General features: G+C 38.4%; 2 protein-coding genes across 3 annotated transcripts in view; one reads left to right on the plus strand and one right to left on the minus strand.

Moving 5' to 3' along the window:
• The first annotated feature begins 1,871 nt into the window (after nt 1-1,871).
• LOC127433797 (peptidyl-tRNA hydrolase 2, mitochondrial-like) lies at nt 1,872-3,281 on the plus strand. Its single transcript, XM_051686014.1, has 2 exons — nt 1,872-1,954; nt 2,626-3,281. Exon 2 carries the CDS (start codon nt 2,634-2,636, stop codon nt 3,144-3,146), a length of 513 nt encoding a protein of 170 aa, XP_051541974.1. The 5' UTR covers nt 1,872-1,954; nt 2,626-2,633; the 3' UTR covers nt 3,147-3,281.
• A 498-nt stretch (nt 3,282-3,779) lies between these two features.
• LOC127433786 (clathrin heavy chain 1-like) overlaps nt 3,780-17,242 on the minus strand; it is a 43,001-nt gene continuing 29,538 nt past the window's right edge. For both annotated transcript variants that reach the window (XM_051685986.1, XM_051685985.1), the window contains exons 14-32: nt 16,872-17,035; nt 13,772-13,897; nt 13,545-13,687; nt 12,993-13,227; nt 12,511-12,633; nt 11,333-11,478; nt 10,942-11,125; nt 10,288-10,480; nt 9,981-10,138; nt 9,553-9,717; nt 9,310-9,417; nt 9,010-9,177; nt 8,122-8,271; nt 7,827-7,958; nt 7,597-7,707; nt 7,233-7,403; nt 6,883-7,104; nt 6,709-6,784; nt 3,780-5,027 (exon numbers count right to left, since the gene is read on the minus strand). In XM_051685986.1, coding sequence (XP_051541946.1) covers nt 4,888-5,027; nt 6,709-6,784; nt 6,883-7,104; nt 7,233-7,403; nt 7,597-7,707; nt 7,827-7,958; nt 8,122-8,271; nt 9,010-9,177; nt 9,310-9,417; nt 9,553-9,717; nt 9,981-10,138; nt 10,288-10,480; nt 10,942-11,125; nt 11,333-11,478; nt 12,511-12,633; nt 12,993-13,227; nt 13,545-13,687; nt 13,772-13,897; nt 16,872-17,035 — 2,915 coding nt within the window. In that variant the 3' untranslated portion in view covers nt 3,780-4,887. The remainder of the gene's footprint in view (nt 5,028-6,708; nt 6,785-6,882; nt 7,105-7,232; nt 7,404-7,596; nt 7,708-7,826; nt 7,959-8,121; nt 8,272-9,009; nt 9,178-9,309; nt 9,418-9,552; nt 9,718-9,980; nt 10,139-10,287; nt 10,481-10,941; nt 11,126-11,332; nt 11,479-12,510; nt 12,634-12,992; nt 13,228-13,544; nt 13,688-13,771; nt 13,898-16,871; nt 17,036-17,242) is intronic.

Raw genomic sequence — 17,242 nt, forward strand, 5'->3', positions numbered from 1 at the left:
TTACAATTGGATTTCTACAAGTAAGAATTCCAGTTTCAGAGCTCTACAATTAAATATTCCAGTGAGGGGTGACAAGAGTATTTGAGAAGAAGAGAGTGGCAGATGGGAGAGAGAGACACACAAAGCTGTCTCCTCCCCTCAAATACTCCCGCCGCCCCTCACTGGAATGCGAGACCAGTGTGGCACACAGGTGGAACTCATTCACCATTTATCTTCCCAGCCGCTCTGCCCTTACGCCACCGCCCCTGCCCCTGCCCCTGCCCTGCTCTCCACAAGAGCTCTGTAATTGGAATTCTTACTAGTAAAAATTAAATTACAGAGCTCTACAATTGAATTTTTACTAGTAAGCATTCCTATTAAAGAGCTCTCTAATTGAATTTTTACTAAAAAAAAAAAATTAACGATATGTTTAATTGCAGAGCTCTGTAATTAAATTACTAGTAAGAATTGCAATTAAAGAGCTCTGCAATTACATTCTTACTTGTAAGAATATAATTGTAGAGCTCTGCAATGGCAATTGTTAGTAGTAAAAATCAATTGTAGAGCTCTCTATTTCAATTACAGAGCTCTGCAATTAATTTCTTACTAATAAGAATGCAATTGCAGAGCTCTGTAATTAGAACTCTTACTAGTAAGAATGTAATTGCAGAGCTCTTTAATTGCAATTCTTACTAGTAAGAACATAATTGCAGAGCTCTGTAATTGAAATAGAGAGCTCTACAATTAATTTGTACTACTAACAATTGCAGCTGCAGAGCTCTACAATTATATTCTTACTAGTAAGAATTGCAATCAAAGCACTATACAGTGACATTCTTACTAGTAGGAATTCCAATTACAGAGCTCTGCAACTGCATTCTTACTAGTATAAATGTAATTTTAGAGCTCTACAATAGTGATACTTACTAGGAGTAATTGCATTGTAGAGCTCTCTATTCAGTGGCATCTCATTATGGTAATGGCACCTCATATTATATATAAATTGGCAGGTGGGAAGATGTATATAAATATATATGGGGGGCACAAAATGTATTATGAATATACAGTATATGATTATATATCATTCTATACGATATTATATCATATGCTATTATACATATATTAAAAAGATTACAATCATTACAATTTCTGTCATAAAAAATATTTTTATCCGGTATTTCGTACATTAGGCACAATTGTGTATTGTGTATGTGTATTGTAGAGCTCTGTAACTGAAATTCTTACTAGTGAAAACAGAATGAGTGAGCTCTGTAATAAAAGTTTTACTAGTAAGAATCAAATTGCAGAGCTCTGTAATTCAGTTGTAGAGCTCTGCAATTGCATCCTTACTAGTAACAATGTCTTTACAGAGCTCTGTAATTATAATTCTTACTAGTAAAAATGTAATTATGACGAGTAATGCTGGGAACATTAAAAGATAATTTGGCTTTCCATAAAGTATTCCAATTACAGAGCTCTACATTTGCATTTTACAAGTAGGAATTCCAGTTGCAGAGCTCTACAATTCAATCATACATCACAATGCTGAGGACAGAAGTAATGAGAGAGGTGTGAAGTAATGATGAAGACTTCACTGGAGAGAGACATGCATTTCACTTCTTCAGGCTCCAGCTGGCTAATAATCAATAGAAGCTGTTAGGATCTGGATAGTGGTCTTCAATTATCTGAACTCTAAATCTACAGTATATCAATCCATTTGAAGGTCTTGATGTTAATTTCGGCTATAATAATCACTCCAGTGGACAGCATGGTGACATTGTATGTCTTGGGATAACATTTTTGAGCGTACATCACTCTTTGTACAGTGATGAATTCAGTAAGAATGGCATACCTGTACAGTAATAACGCGGCTGTTTCTTTAAACATGTGACGTCATCATTAATCGACCGCATGAAGAAGCGGCTCGTGGGGAGTTTGCAGGAATCTTCAGGCTGCTGAATCATTTTGATAGCTGGTGAGACGATTTGAATGTATAAACATTTGTATATGTTTTGTTGATTTTCGAGGTAAACCGCTTCACTAACACTGGTTTATGTATTTTTAAAATGCTCTTTCAGTAAACACTTTTTTTTTTAACTAGGTTAGTCAAGTAGGATTAGAGTCAAATAAAATAATTTCAGGAACCTGAGATCTGTGTATGTGCAGAGGGTGATTACTTTTATATAAGTAGCATAAATATAGATGCGTATTTAACATACCCTTACAAAAAACTACCATGGTAGTAATTGGTATACTTGGAGTACCATTAAAAAAATACCATGGTGTATGATTATGGTATTCTTTTACTACCATGTATAAATAGCAATTTTCTAAGGTATAATCATCTGATACTATCACTGCATTATGGTACTGCCACAATAATTTGTTGTAGTGGTAGTTACTGCCAAAATACCATAAATCAATCCCAATGCAATTACTGGGACTCCTATAAAATATAATAAAGTAAATAATATGCGATCTCCTTTAGAGAGTCTTTAGTTTTAATAACAGTGGTGGCTAATACCAAGTTACTGCATTTTTATTTTAGCATCCATAACAATTATAACTATGGTATGTTAGCAGGAACCTACTTTATAGAGAACTGAATTAACATGTAACATCACTAATCTCTCTTTCTTTAATCAGATTTCAGGATGGAGTCTCTGTTTGGATCTGTAGGTCTTGGTATACTGGCAGGTGTGGGCTGTGGGCTCTGCCTCGGTTGGTACCTTCGTGGGCGGTTCGGCACATCCTCCCGCACTATGATGGCACCTTTAGGGAACAGCAGTGAGAGCAGCGTGATGGGCGAGAGTGGCGAGTTCAAAATGATCTTGGTTGTCCGAACAGATCTGAAGATGGGCAAGGGAAAAGTGGCGGCCCAATGCTCTCACGCTGCAGTGTCCGCCTACAAACAGGTCCAGCGCAGAAACCCAGAGCTGCTGAAACAGTGGGAGTACTGTGGGCAGCCAAAAGTGGTGGTGAAGGCCCCAGATGAGGACTGTTTGCTGGAGCTGCTGACCCATGCCAAAGCGCTTGGGCTGCCGGTCAGTTTGATCCAAGATGCTGGAAGAACCCAAATCGCACCAGGGTCACGGACTGTTCTTGGTGTGGGACCCGGACCAGCAGATCTCATTGACAAAGTGACTGGACACCTAAAACTATATTAAATGATAGCGAATAAGCAGCTATTGGACTAAGATGGGACTAAACTTGTCATTTAGGTGGACAGTTTTGACCAATCCTAGACATTGTAGATTTTATACAAAGGAGAAAGATACAATGGAATTAAAGGGTTAAAATGACACCGTTTGAGTTATAATTTGACCATTTATTTTAAGTAAACCTTTCACCCGTTCCATTATTGAACATCTGAGTACATTTGTTATGTCCTTATCAGTCTATGTACAGAAAGGGGTTATTTAGGAATCAGTTTTATATCTGAAACTCCCCCCTCATACCCAATGGAATAAACAATTGTTGGTTAAGCTTTGACTTTGTTGAGATAAATTACCTGCTTTTCCATTGGACAACAACTTACGCTAATATGATCACTTTACTGACCATAAGATTAAATACACAGTCCATTTCAAACCGTCTTAAGTCAATGAGTATTAACATTTTAAGGTCTGATGATGTGAAAGGAATCCCACCCCTAAGGCGTTATGCACAACTAAATGAAACTCTCCACAGGGGTATAAATAGGGCAGTAAATATAAAGCTAGAGAGATATCAGTAGGAATACAGATGAGTGTTTGGATGAAAAGAACACATGGCATATAAAGTGGCTTTTACACCAGATCTTTCTTGACAAACAAGAAGCCTTTATTTATATGGTAATCTTGGGGAAAATCTTATTCTTTGTGCACAATCACTACAATATGTCTATGATTCATCTGAACCCAGTCAAATCTGAGTATAGGAGACACAGGGAGTTAAGTTTGTTTTCTTGTTTAAACCAAATTACCTTTCATGATTTCTCTTCAACAAATAAAAGGTAAATTGAGTTGAGGAATGCGGCATAACTGGCAGAATAAACTGACTTTTTATTCTCACTTCGGTTCCAGTGACCTAAATATCACAACAATCAGAATGCACACATCTGCGTGCGCACAAACACTGCAGCACGGTAAGGTTAATAAAACACAGGTGTGGACAGCCGCATTTATATATATATATATATATATATATAATTAAATCATTATCCCTCCTCAAATGGTCCCACGCGATGAGCACGGGTTACTGCACAACAAAGTTTGTCATTCATGTTGATAACAAAAAAACAAGACAATTTATCCAGAGAACCTGCATAGACGAAGGAATAAAAGATTGCATGTATGAATTTAAAATAAACTATATATATATTGAGAGCTTCACACCCCCATGGAATTACTGGCATGAAGTAGTGTTTCTTTGTGGAGGTGGTAGTCGCACCTTCAAATGTTCCTTTATTTTCTTTCCTGGAATATACAATAGTTAAATGCAGACAGACTGAACAAGCTGTTGACACGCATCGAAATGAAGTTATACATTGGTAGTTAAGAGTGCAAATCAGATTTTTTGTCTTTTTACTTAAGCTGACTTGCTTCTTTCACAAGTCTTCTCATTGTACATACATACCATTCCCCTTAAATTGACAGATAAAATTAAATCTAGATATCTGGAATGTGGGCGAAAAAAAAATCCTTTATGAAATCAAGTCCTTCATGATGGTATAAAGAAAACAATAACAAGAACAATCATAAAAAAAAGAAAAGAAAAAGTAAAAAGAATAACATTTGCTCAAATCCCCTGTAGTGAGCAAAAAGTGGTAGAGTTGGACTCATGGAGGACTGAAAGAGAGATAAGATGGAGATGCTGGACTGAACCAAGCGGCAGCAGGGAGAGGGTGGGCACAGAAGTGGGAGGCCCTTACATGCCGTAACCGAATCCTGACTGGGCCTGAGGAGCCTGGGGGTAGCCCCCGGGCGCTGCTGGGTACCCATAGCCGTAGGGCTGCTGTGGGGGGACGGCCACACTGGGGCCTGCTGTCAGCATCAGCTGAGGTGTGCCTAAAAAGGAGATGTCAATAAATTAATAAAAAAATAAAAATAAATAAAGCCTGGTGCACAATGTACGATTTTGCCATCAGAGAAAACTTTGGGGAATCATAAGATTTCCCATCGTAGGACAAATTCAGCATTCTTGGATCTTTTAGTGTGACGTGTTTCCCCATGGCCGATTAATCTTAATTGAATACAAGTTAAACTCCATCGGGAGCATATGTGGCATAATGTTGATTACCACCAAAAAAATTTTGAGATCTCTCTTTTTCTTAAAAAAAGAAAATTGATGTTACAATGAGGCACTTACAATGGAAGTACAGTGGCAAGACAACATATGTGAACCCTTTGGAATTAGCTAGTTTTCCTCATTAATTGGTCATAAAATGTGCTCTCATATTAACACACAAACAATTATAATTTTTCATGTCTTTATTGAACACATCCACAGTGCTGTGGAAAAAGTAAGTGAACTCTTGGATTTAATAACTGGTCGTTCCTCTTTTGGCAGGAATAACCTCAACCAAGCATTTCTGGTAGCTGCGAATTAGATCTGCACAATGTTCAAAATGTTCACATATTCTTAGGATGTCTGGTGTGAACGGCTCTCTTGAGGTCATTCCACAGCAGCTCTATTGGGTTAAGGTCTGGGCTTTGACTGGGACACACCAAAAGGTGGATTTTCCTTTTTTGAAGACATTCTGTAGTGTATTTACTTCGATGTTTAGGGTCATTGTCCTGCTGCATCACCCAACTTCTACTGAGCATCATTTGGCACACAGCCACCCTGAAATTATCCTGTATGATATCTTGATAAACTTGGGAAGCGGTCCAGGCCTCGAAGCAGCAAAGCAGTCCCAAATCATGATGATCCCTCCACCACACTTTACCATTGGGATGATGTTTTCATGTTGCTATGCAATGCCCTTTTATGTAGTGCTGCGGGTTCTTCCCAAACAATTCAGCCTTAGTTTCATTAGTCCACAAAACATTTTCCCAGTAGTGTATGGAGTGTCAAGGTGGTCTTTGGCAAACTTCAGGTGTGCAGCAATGTTTTTTATGAGTCAAAAGGCTCTAACCCACACCTTCAATCTCGTTTCATTAACTGGATGCCAGGTTTGCCAACTCCTGATTCTAATTACCTTTTGTTGATGTCATTAGTCTAGGTGTTCACATACTTTTTCCAGCCTACACTGCAAATGTTTGAATGATGTATTCAATATGGATAAGAACAATACAATAATTTGTGTCATTTGTTAAAACAGATCACTTCCTTGCTGTGTGAGGGAGAGACGTTATTTAAAAAGGTTCACCTTGTCTATTTGATAAGCAACATATATATGTAATAATAGTACGTCAAGCCTTTTCGTATTTTCAAAGCATAACACTGGCAAGCATTCATGCAAGGGATTGCTTTGGTTTATGCAAAGTTATTTCAATGCGTCAATTGAGGACGTCAGAATGGATGTGGGCTGGTGACACCCAGTCAACGCTGCCAATTGAGACCAAAGTTTAAGCTACAATGTATATAGTACAGTTTGTGAAAGATGTAGCACAATCTGCCACTAAGCTCATATCGTAAAATCTGAAAAACAACAATCATATAGGACAGAAAAAAATGGGCCGTGTGCACCACTAGGCTTTAGACAATTAAATAATTTCCATTGCAACTTGACATCAAGTCTCTTACCATAAACAATAGGTTGAGTCTCTGTCGCCTGCTCCTCTTCTTTCCTTAAAGACTCGGAGGTCTCCAGCTTATCCACCTAAAATCACAAGAGAGGCATATGTTTTGAGAGTTCCATCTGTATATGGAAATTCGATGATCATTTCTACACATTTTAGATTGAGGGTGTGTCCTTACCTTGCTGAGGTATTCCCTCATCACCTGGATGAAGTAAGGCATTGCAAACTCCATGATGTTGTGCCTCCACGCCGTCTCCATAACCACGTCAGGCCTGAGCAGGTCGTAACATGTGAAGAGGCAGGCGGCAAAACACTCCTTCTTGTCGTCCTGTAGGAACCACTGCAGAAGTTCCTCGGCCAGCTCTGTGTCCTTTGATTCAGATGCATACTGCATTGCATCCTGAATAGGGGACAAGTAAATCAGTCATGAATCAGATAAGCATCTGTGCACCAATCCACCCTACCAATGACTGAGATTCATTTTGAAGTGCTAGGAACTGATCGATCATCCCTCAATCTACTGCTCACCTTGTAGAGTTTGTCTTTCTTGCACAGCTCCACACTTTGTTTCCATCGGTTGTTGCCCTTGAAGAGGTAAGCTGCGATTCTCCTGAGCTCAATCAGCTCGTGTTTCTCCAGACGCTGGGCCAACGAGATGTTGTCAAAGTTATCATACGCGTCTATAGATGTCCTGAGTGCCTACAGACATGATGGTGGTAGAACAAAGAAACAGATGAGGAGGGAGAACAAGAGATTTAGACATTTATAATAAACTGCTGTGATTATGATTGTTTACTGCAAGGCTACTGGTTGTGCAAAAATCTGGTACAACAAAACGTTCCTCTGATTCTCTATAAACTGAAAGGGTCAAATAAAGGTTTTGGTGCCTGACCTGATAGTCTTCCTCTGAGATGAAGAGGTTGTTAAGTGCTTCATTGACAGACTTGTTGTTGTGGCTTTGTACTGATCGGAGGTAAGGCTTCACGAGTGGAAGCTGCTTAACCTGGAAAAAAATAAAATAAAATCTCATTTAAGAGAAATACCTTCCCGATTTTAAATAAATTGTCGATAAAATAAGTTAAACCACTGCTTGAAAGTTTTGCTACATGAAAGCTTCTTTACCTTGTTGAAGAAGTTGACAGCCCGTGAGTGATCCAGTCTTGGGGAAAGAACTATGAGCAGGTCATTCAGTAACAAGGGCTTGAACTCCAGATAAAACTGGATTGCTTTGTAATACAGTTCAACATTGGCCACCTAAAAAAAAAAAAAGAAAGAAACAACGATCACTTTAATTTAATTAGAATTTTCTTGACATTTGTGGAGCACACTGAACCAGAAACAAGTATATCCATTGGATTCCAGTATCTATGTAGTATCTAAACCAAGAGAGGCATTTAGAATAGCGCTTGACCTTTACCTTTGTGATGATGTCCTTGAACTGTCCTTCTTTCCAGGCATCTGTGGGATGGCTCATCATGGTGATGATGGCGTTGTCAAACTCTTCATATTTGTCATAGAGGAACACAAGCTCTCCCCACAGGTGAGCCTGCTCTGCTGCCCTAAGCACCTGTTTGAAGTAAAGAAAGAGGAAGAGAAAGCAATAAAGTAAAAAGAGAAATGAGAAGATGGTGAGGTGATGAGACAGACTTTGTAACATCTGTGCATCAGAAATGATGATACTTAGTTTGTCCCTTTGGAGAATATCTGATAACACACTAAACTAAATTATAGCTGGGTTAGGATGAAGGGAGGAGAAATTAACAGCTCTCTAATGCACAACAATATACGTTCAACAGCACTGAGTGAGGGACACTTAAATATCAAAAGGAAGCACATGGAAGCTTTTAAGGGATAGTTCACCCCAAAATGAAAATTAACTCACCCTCATGCCATGCCAGATGTGTATAACATTCCTCCTTCTGCGGAACACAAAGATTGTTAGAAGAATAAATCAGCTCTGTAGGTCCACACAATGCAAGTGAATGGTGTACATCATGTACTTTTTGAAGCATCTAAATGTTGGTCACCATTCACTTGCATTGTAAGGTACTACAGAAATGAGATAGTCTTCTAAAAATCTTCATTTGTGTTCAACAGAAGAAAGTCATACACATCTGGGATGGCATGAGGGTGAGTAAATGTTGAGTGTTTTTATTTTTGGGTGAACCATCCCTTTAAGTTTGATTACTGCTTTAAAAATTTATTCTGTAGCAAAACATCTGACAGAAAAGAGAATTATTAAAAACAAATTATCAAAAATAACAGTGATTTTTAGTAAAGCAAAAAAGACTTTACGGTTGTGTACCTTTGGAATGTTGACTCTGGACCAGAAGAGTTCCAAGTGTTCCCTCATCTTCTGTGGTTTAAATTTAGAGTACAGGATGGCCAGCTCTGTGAACATGCCCATGTGAGCACGTTCCAACCCCAGTGCCGCCTCCAGCATGGTGATCAGCTCCTCAAAGTAGCCACGGTCCTACAGACAACGCATAAAAACCAAAGAACTTGTCAATATAGACGGCATATCAATATATCTTATTGGTCTCGTTCATTGCCTCAAAAGGTAGATCTGCTGGTTGGAGAAAATTTTTTGGAGGTTCAGACTTGCCTGGTAGTAGTTGATGAGCTCTTCAAGTTCATCAGCATGGACCACAATGTGAAGACCGCATATCTGAGCCAGTCTGAACTCTGTTCCATCCACGCATGCAAAACACACCTACAAACACACATCCAAACACATTACAATTTCAAGTAGCGAGATTTAACTCCGTTGGGAACCTTACTCAAATGAAAAGCAGTATTTAAGATTGGTTTTGTCCATTTCTCTGATTACTTGGTCTAATGATCTCACCTCCTTCCACGTGCGGGTGCTGTTAGCCTTACGGGCACCATCCACAGCGGCCTGATATTCGCCAAGGTGGACCAGTGTGGAAGCCAAGCGGCCGAAGTTTGAGACATTATTGTAGAGAAGCTTGGCTGCCTCGTACATCTTCTCATCATAGCAACGATCACCAACCTGTAACCAAAAATAAAAATAATGAACTTTACATTTGATGCTTCACTTGTCTTGTAATAGCTAAATAATATCAAAACTATCAATCAGCCATATTTAAATAATAAGAAAAAGTAAAAACTTAGTTGGAGCAACTGCTTTATGCTGACATCAACAGTGCATTTCGATATAAATGAAAATGTCTCCTTGCAAGAGAAAAAACCCTAGAATCTGTTCATTTGTTAATCTCTTCTGACAGAAGCCTATAGGAATGGCATCATCATTACCTGCTGTATGTGTGCATTATTTGGTCCATTTATAAACTCCTCTAGTTCGGCGAGACGGTTGGTTTTGGCCAGTGCAAAGATCAGTTCAGTCTCCACATATGACTCTCTGGCCTTCTTTCTGGCCATCTGTAGAAACTTCACCAGGTCCTCCCAGTTACCTGAATACAGTTAGTCAATACAGAATCAGAGAATAATGTCTATTATTAACAACATGAAAAGTATAGGACAGATGTTTTTCAAAAATCGCAATTTAACAGGAAAGTAACTGTTAAAGGAAGGAAAGTAATTAGAACTGAAGAGCCCTTACCACTCTGGTCAGCAGCCTGAACCACCTCCATGTAAGCAGAGGGGTCATCAGCCTTGATGTAGGAGTCAATGGCTTCTTTGACCAGACCCTTTTGCAGCTGAGCTTTTGCCAGCTGACTCCACACTGCAGGTTCATTACAGCGCTCCGCAAACTCATATGCCCTATCCAGGTTACCAATGTGCTCAATCAGAACCTGTGGATAAGAGGACAGAGGGAAAAGCCGGCTTTTTTATCTGCCATTTAATAAATTCAAATAGTAAGACTCTTATTTACAAATAAGTATGAGGACTATTGAAAGATGTTGGAGATGATTTTCACTTATTTCATTTTCATAGTTTATCAGTAAAAGTTTATTATTACTGGTTGACCTATATAATAACTAGAGAGCAGGATGGCTAATAAATATGATAGAGGCTAATGCAATTTAATTACAGCAACTGAGATGTACACTTTTATTACAATGTATACCTTGAATGCACTGCAAGTTGCTTTGGATAAAAGCGTCTGCCAAACGCATAAATGTAAATGTATAAATGTAGTCTAAAAAGGTAAGGGAACCAATCTGAGAACACCCTTACTGCATAAAACCATAACCCGAGATAGATTTGCTGCAACTGGCTCAACCATTCATTTATTTAATAAACACCATATTACCTGAACTGCAGAGGTGTTGACATCAAACTTTCTGAAAATTGCAAATGCCTCCTCGAACAGCTCACTGCTGATGGCAATGTTGGCGATGTCTGGGGCGTCGTAATTGTCCAAGCGGTTGATGTATTCCATAACACGGGTGCGGTCAGCTTTGATGGCTGTTAGGATGAGTAGGTTCTGCAGGTTTCTATGAACGGGACAAGGCTCAGATTTTATGTAAGATTGGAACTGAATGAAACGCTATTAAATTACGTTAAAAAGTTGGGAAAGCCTGTTTGGACAAGGAATGTAATATTCATAAATGTTAACACAAAAAGAAAAACTCTGTTCCAAAGGTATAGCGGCATAGAAAAGCAAAAATATTCATATTTTGGAATATTGTTGGATGATGCACCTGTGTTCACTGAAAACTGAGTTGTCCAGGACAATCTTTTCCAGCAGCTCAATTAGTTCATTGGGCAGGTCAGCGGTCATGAAAGCCTTCACTGTGACCGACACCTCCTCTGGGTCCTGAGTCTCTGACAGGGCTGTCTGCACCACCTGGCAGATAAACAAAATTAGGCATGGATTAATCACAGTACATTTAAAAAAATCTAAATATCACCAATTGGCTTTCATTAAAATATACAAAATGGGCAAAACGGGATCTGAGATTTTAAGACATATACTACTTAAAATATTTGAGTTTAACTGATAAAGTTAGTCAGTAATCCACAACTCTAAAACATTAGCTTTGTTACAAATCCTAGTGAGCTGCATACTTAGGCGACATTTTAAAGCATCATAGGCATGCTTCCAATGTAAAGGCTGTTCCTAACAGTAGGTAGCTACTATTATGCTACTGTCTAAGGCCAAGTCCACACTAATCTGTTTTCATTTGTAAACGCACTGATTTTACTAAATTAATCCCTTTTATCCATACTGGAATGGTAGAAAACTCTCTTCATAACTGCATACTTTGGAAAACGTTTTCAAACTTAAACAGATTAGTGTGGATGTGGCCTAAGATACCCTGTCTTGGGCTAATTGTAAGGCAGCATCGCATGTACTCTTCACATATTCTTTATGTGCAGAATGCACTGAAACAAGTTCAGTGTGAAAATGTTAGTCCAGAAAAATGCCAATTATAAATATAGACTACTTGTAATGCATTCAGTGCAGAAAAGTTTCAATAATAATAATTACATCTATTTAAAATTGTATTTAACTTTGCATGTTTGTGCTTATTAGAGTATTGCGTAACTAGCTTGGAAACATATGCTAACGCCAAACTCTATTGATGCGTGAAGAGCACTGCTTGTGTTTAATGTGCATTAGTAAACATCAATAGGTTCTGTCTACTGCAACTACAGTGTTTCAAATCAGTCAAATCTTATGAGGCTCTATGGCAGTTAGGAAGCTGTCATATAAGGTAGCTGGCTATGTAGACAGCAGACAGCTCACAAGGTTTTAGAACTGAGCTAATGTAACATAATATAACACAAGGCATATTTACTTCCTGCAGGCTCCATGTTTATGTACTGCATGTACTGCGAGAGATGCATGTTAGACTCAGTAGATATATATGCATACCTGGTCAATAAGAGGCCTCCTGTAGGGGTTGGTCTCAAGAAGCACACTGGCCCAGAGATCTGGGTCTCTGCGGCGCACCAGGTAACGGGACAAGCTCTTAAACAGTGAGTTCTCGTTGCACACCTGTGGAGACAAGTTATCTATAGTCTTTTCATTTGAATTTAGTGCAATGAAAGAAAAAGTGTGTTATGAATTCAGACGTTAGTTCTTTAACTATGTTGACAATTATTTTGAAAAACATTGCGATTGCGAATTGACCTGCGATATGATAATTAACATTAAAAAAAACTATTAAGTGTTTGCTTTTGAACAAAATTAGTCATGGGCAAACACAATCTACTGCCAATAGAAATACTGAATGACACAAATTCTGTATCAAACGAGTTCTGAATTGCACTGAATAGCAAAACATTTTTTACGCATTTGTATCTGCACACCAAACAGGCCTGGTATATATTTATTTATTGTGAGCTAATACTAACATGGATGAGCTCCTGGTCGCACTGTCCTCTCTCATAGGCCACACAGGCCAGATGAGGGTCTCTTTTCTCGCAGTACTTCCCCACCACGCGGCTGTCGTAGTATGGGTTCTCCCGCAGGAAGCGTTCTGGATTGTTGTTGCTGTCGATGTAAATCTTAGCCAGGGCATTGTGGGTAGCTGGCTCTTCACAACCCTCATGGATACGAGACTCGAGCCATGGCAACAATAGCTTCAGTCTGCAGAAGGAAGAGGATGAAGGAAAGAAATGAAAGAGAGGGCGAGGAAAATTAAAAAAACTGGATTCAAAGTAGTTTTAACTACTATATTACAACTGCAATATGTTCACTGAGATCGATGATCAAAGCAGCTACTGTTGTTTATTTTCTTTGTTTACTTGTGCAATCAAAGTTGCATCTGGAAACTCTTATGGTGTATACACAAAAAAATGATTACAGACTACGAATAAATTGAAGCATCATGGAATACTTTAAAATGTAACATCACCCACTCATTGTTTTAAGTGCATAACATAATGTTGATTCTAGATTTGTACCTGTTTCTCTTCTCCACCTCTGCCACCAACTCATCGGTGGAAAACTGGCCCCTCACAACCAGGATTAGGTTCTTGATGACGTCCTCAGAGCAGTCAACATCCAAGAGACCTCCGATCACCACAGGGAGACGGCTTGGGTTCACCTAAATGTAACAATGAATATATTTACTATTTATTCATTATAATGTAAGTAGAGGCTTCATTAGCAGTAGCTTAAGGTTCCTCACCTTCTGCACGTAGATTTCAATGTACTTCTGCAGGTTGTTTCTGTACAGGTAGAGTACGAGGTCATGGACGAAGTCAAAGCGATCGCACACGATGATGAGAGGCAACTGGTCGGTTAGTTTAGCCTCCTGTGAGCAAAACGACGGGGAAATGAGAAGATAATGACAGATGACACAAAGGCTAAGGGACTGTGTTCAGTGACTACAGTCAAATCTGCAAAAGACTTGAGGGTATTACATGTTTAAAGACCACATGAAAAAAAAAAACTTGACCAACAATAGCTCTAATTTATTTTTTATTTTTTTTACAATAGCCATTAGGCTTTTTGCGTTCCCTGGCAATTATTTTGTGTTCCCTCACAATAGCTTTATCCATCCCTTACGAAACTTCATGGTTTTACTACAGTAACCAGAGCTGAACAATGCTATTTGTAGTGAACCATAGTAACCACAAAATTTACTCTGGTTTTACTACAGTAATCCTATTTTAACCATGATATTTGTGGTAAAACAATAGTAATAATACAGGAAAACCTATAAAAGTCCATCATTCTGTCCCCAAAAAAAAAAAAAAAAAAAAAAGTTAAATGAACACTGGTTCATTTGTGGTACTATACTCCACATGTAAAAACCATGGTACCTTTTCCACAAATTAACCAAGGTGTTACTACAGTAAAAATGGTTCATGGTTTTATAACTTAGATTACCATAGTTTTTGTTTTCCTGTTTTATTACCATGGTTTTACCACAAATATCATGGTATGGTTACTGTAATAAAATTATGGTACATCTTGTGGTTATGGCTTTACCACAAACACCATAATCCAACTATTATTACAGTAAGAAAACCATGGTTTATTTTCTTAAGGGATGGAAAAAGCTAATGCAAGGGAACAAAAAACTTTTTGTGGTAGAAAGCAAAACTATTGCAAGGGAATGCAAAACTATTTCAGAAAATAAATTCCCTCTGTATGTGTCTGTATGACAAAGCTGACTGAAGTTATGAAAGCAGGTTTGACTGTATTCATTAAAAAGAACTCATAATAATAGAAAATGTGATAAAAACCTACTGTAGTTCTCTTAAGACCTAAGTAATTCATAGTGATAATATCAAAGAAAATTTAAAACATTAAAGAAATAAAAATAGTGTGACAAATGTAATGTTATACAAGATTAGAGGATGACTGAGTAGTCGGCAAAGGTTAGTTTTCAAAGAACTGATTGGGTAGTGGTTAAAACAAAGTTGAGAACTGAATGCAAATCTCGAACTGTCTCAGACTTTGAGGTGGCAGCAGTGCTCCCCCTGCTGCCACACATCGTAGTTTACAACACATATAAGATTAATGAACTGGGACTGCACAACCCACTACACAAAAAATAAAACTCAACGTTTGCAGTGAAACCCAAAACGCCACTGCTGAGCTCAAGCAAGTCTCAAAATCATTCCAACAAAGGGGAGGAGTTCGGATCTCGGGATCTGGCAGAGTCCAAATAGTTCAACTTCATAAAGTCTCACTCTGGTGGAATGGATTCTGAAAAAGACCCGAGGCTTGTTTCAAGCAACCACAGTGGAACACACATCAAAACACTAGCACGAAACCGCAAGCTCAATCTCAGCTTGGTCACTCATTATGATCATCAGGGCCGAGAGAGGGGTTTGGAAACATCCCTGTATGTGGCTGACTGACGCATGCACCAGTATTAATCCTTCAACTGACCACTGGGAGAACAGGGGGGACAAAGGGAAATGATGAGGAAGTAAAAGGGATTCTTGCACTTGGGGTGGATTTACCTTATACAAGTCCTGCCCATTCCAAAGATACAGGGAAAAACACAGGAGATAACAACAGCCATCATCAGGATAAAAGAGTGAGAGTGACTCCCATTAAACTACATTTACTACTAAGCTTACCAGTTTAATCAAAATGAAAATTCTGAAAATTAAAATCTATATGACTTTCTTCTGTGTAACACAAAAACGGTGAATTGTTTTTAAGAATATCCTGGTCACTCTTTTCCATATAATAATATTGAACGAGGACTGGGCTGTTAAATTGCATGGACCAATTTAACAATACTTTTATAGTGCATTTTTTTCTCATTTTGGAGCCTTACAACACCCAGTGCCCGTTCACTTTCGTTATATGGAAAAAGAGTGACCAGGATATTCTTCAAAAAGTCACCTTTTGTGTTTCACGGAAGAAAGAAAGTCATACAGGTTTGTAGCAACATGAGGGCGAGTAAATAATGACAGTATCATTATTTTTGGGCAAATTATTTCTTTAAAGAAAAGAGAACATGACCTGTACTTGAATTTGTTTTGCTCCCCAACGAAATTACAAGATCTCAAATGTTCAATTATGTTGTGTTGATTCAATGATATTGACATCAATGGTGCTGTAAGCGATTTTAGCTGTTCTACTTTCAATAGACCAGGCCATTGAATTAGCCACACACCCTCTTTCCAAAACCCCACACACCTAAGATAGTAAATGAGTTTTATTGAGACTGACACAGAGCAGAAGTTGTTATCAAAAACAACAGCAGCAAAATATCGCCCTCAACTGACAACTGTTATGAACAATGTGGCATAAAAATGGAAGTTAAGACTCAATAATTCGCTGCAACTACAAAACTATGAGAGCGTACAAAATGACTGACAGGCAGAAAGTGTCAGAGACCACGGCCCATGGACACATATTTGTTTGCTGTATACAGAGGCTAGAACTGTTTCAGAGACCAGTGAGTTATCTCACAACACTTATTTCATTAATATCTTTCAGTGAATAGGAAAAGTTTTTGCATACCTTTCCATGAAAAAAATAAAAATAATAATCACTTACAACACCCGTTGCTGTAAATTTACCATTAGAAATGAACAAAAGTTATGAATTTATCATAAATAAACAGCTTGCATCTGCAATTGCAATAGTTGTACTGAAATGAGAAAAGCCAGATCAGTGTGAGAGAACAAAACAGGAAATGTAATGAGCGGAAAAGATTGAAAGAGCTTTAACAGATGAGAAACTATACACTATAATGTGCTTCTGTGGTCAGCTATGAATAATTTCTAGACCAGTCTTACTGACAGCCTTGGTTGTACCTTGAGGAAGTTCTTGACACGTTCAGGATCGTAGCAGTTGCTTTCACGACAGATCCGCTCCACCTCTTTGATTTGGCCTGTCTTGCATGCGGCCTGGATGTACTTGAAATGCACCTCTGGGTCCTGGCTGAAGTTTACAATCGATCCAAGGAAATAGAACAGACCTGTAGCCAGCAAAGAACCAAAAACACATGACTATTCCTGGACAGATGTTTGGATGTGTTTGAGGTATATTTTGCAATGAGATCTATCCTTTTATATATGTAGATTTCGCTTTATAACAATTCGTACTGACTAGCAAGTGTCAGTAGCTGGGTTTCCATTCAGATATTTTTAATGCAAATTTTGGTATATTTTTTTTATGATCCTTT

The sequence above is a fragment of the Myxocyprinus asiaticus genome, chromosome 43 (assembly GCF_019703515.2).
Source record: "Myxocyprinus asiaticus isolate MX2 ecotype Aquarium Trade chromosome 43, UBuf_Myxa_2, whole genome shotgun sequence".
NCBI lineage: Eukaryota > Metazoa > Chordata > Actinopteri > Cypriniformes > Catostomidae > Myxocyprinus > Myxocyprinus asiaticus.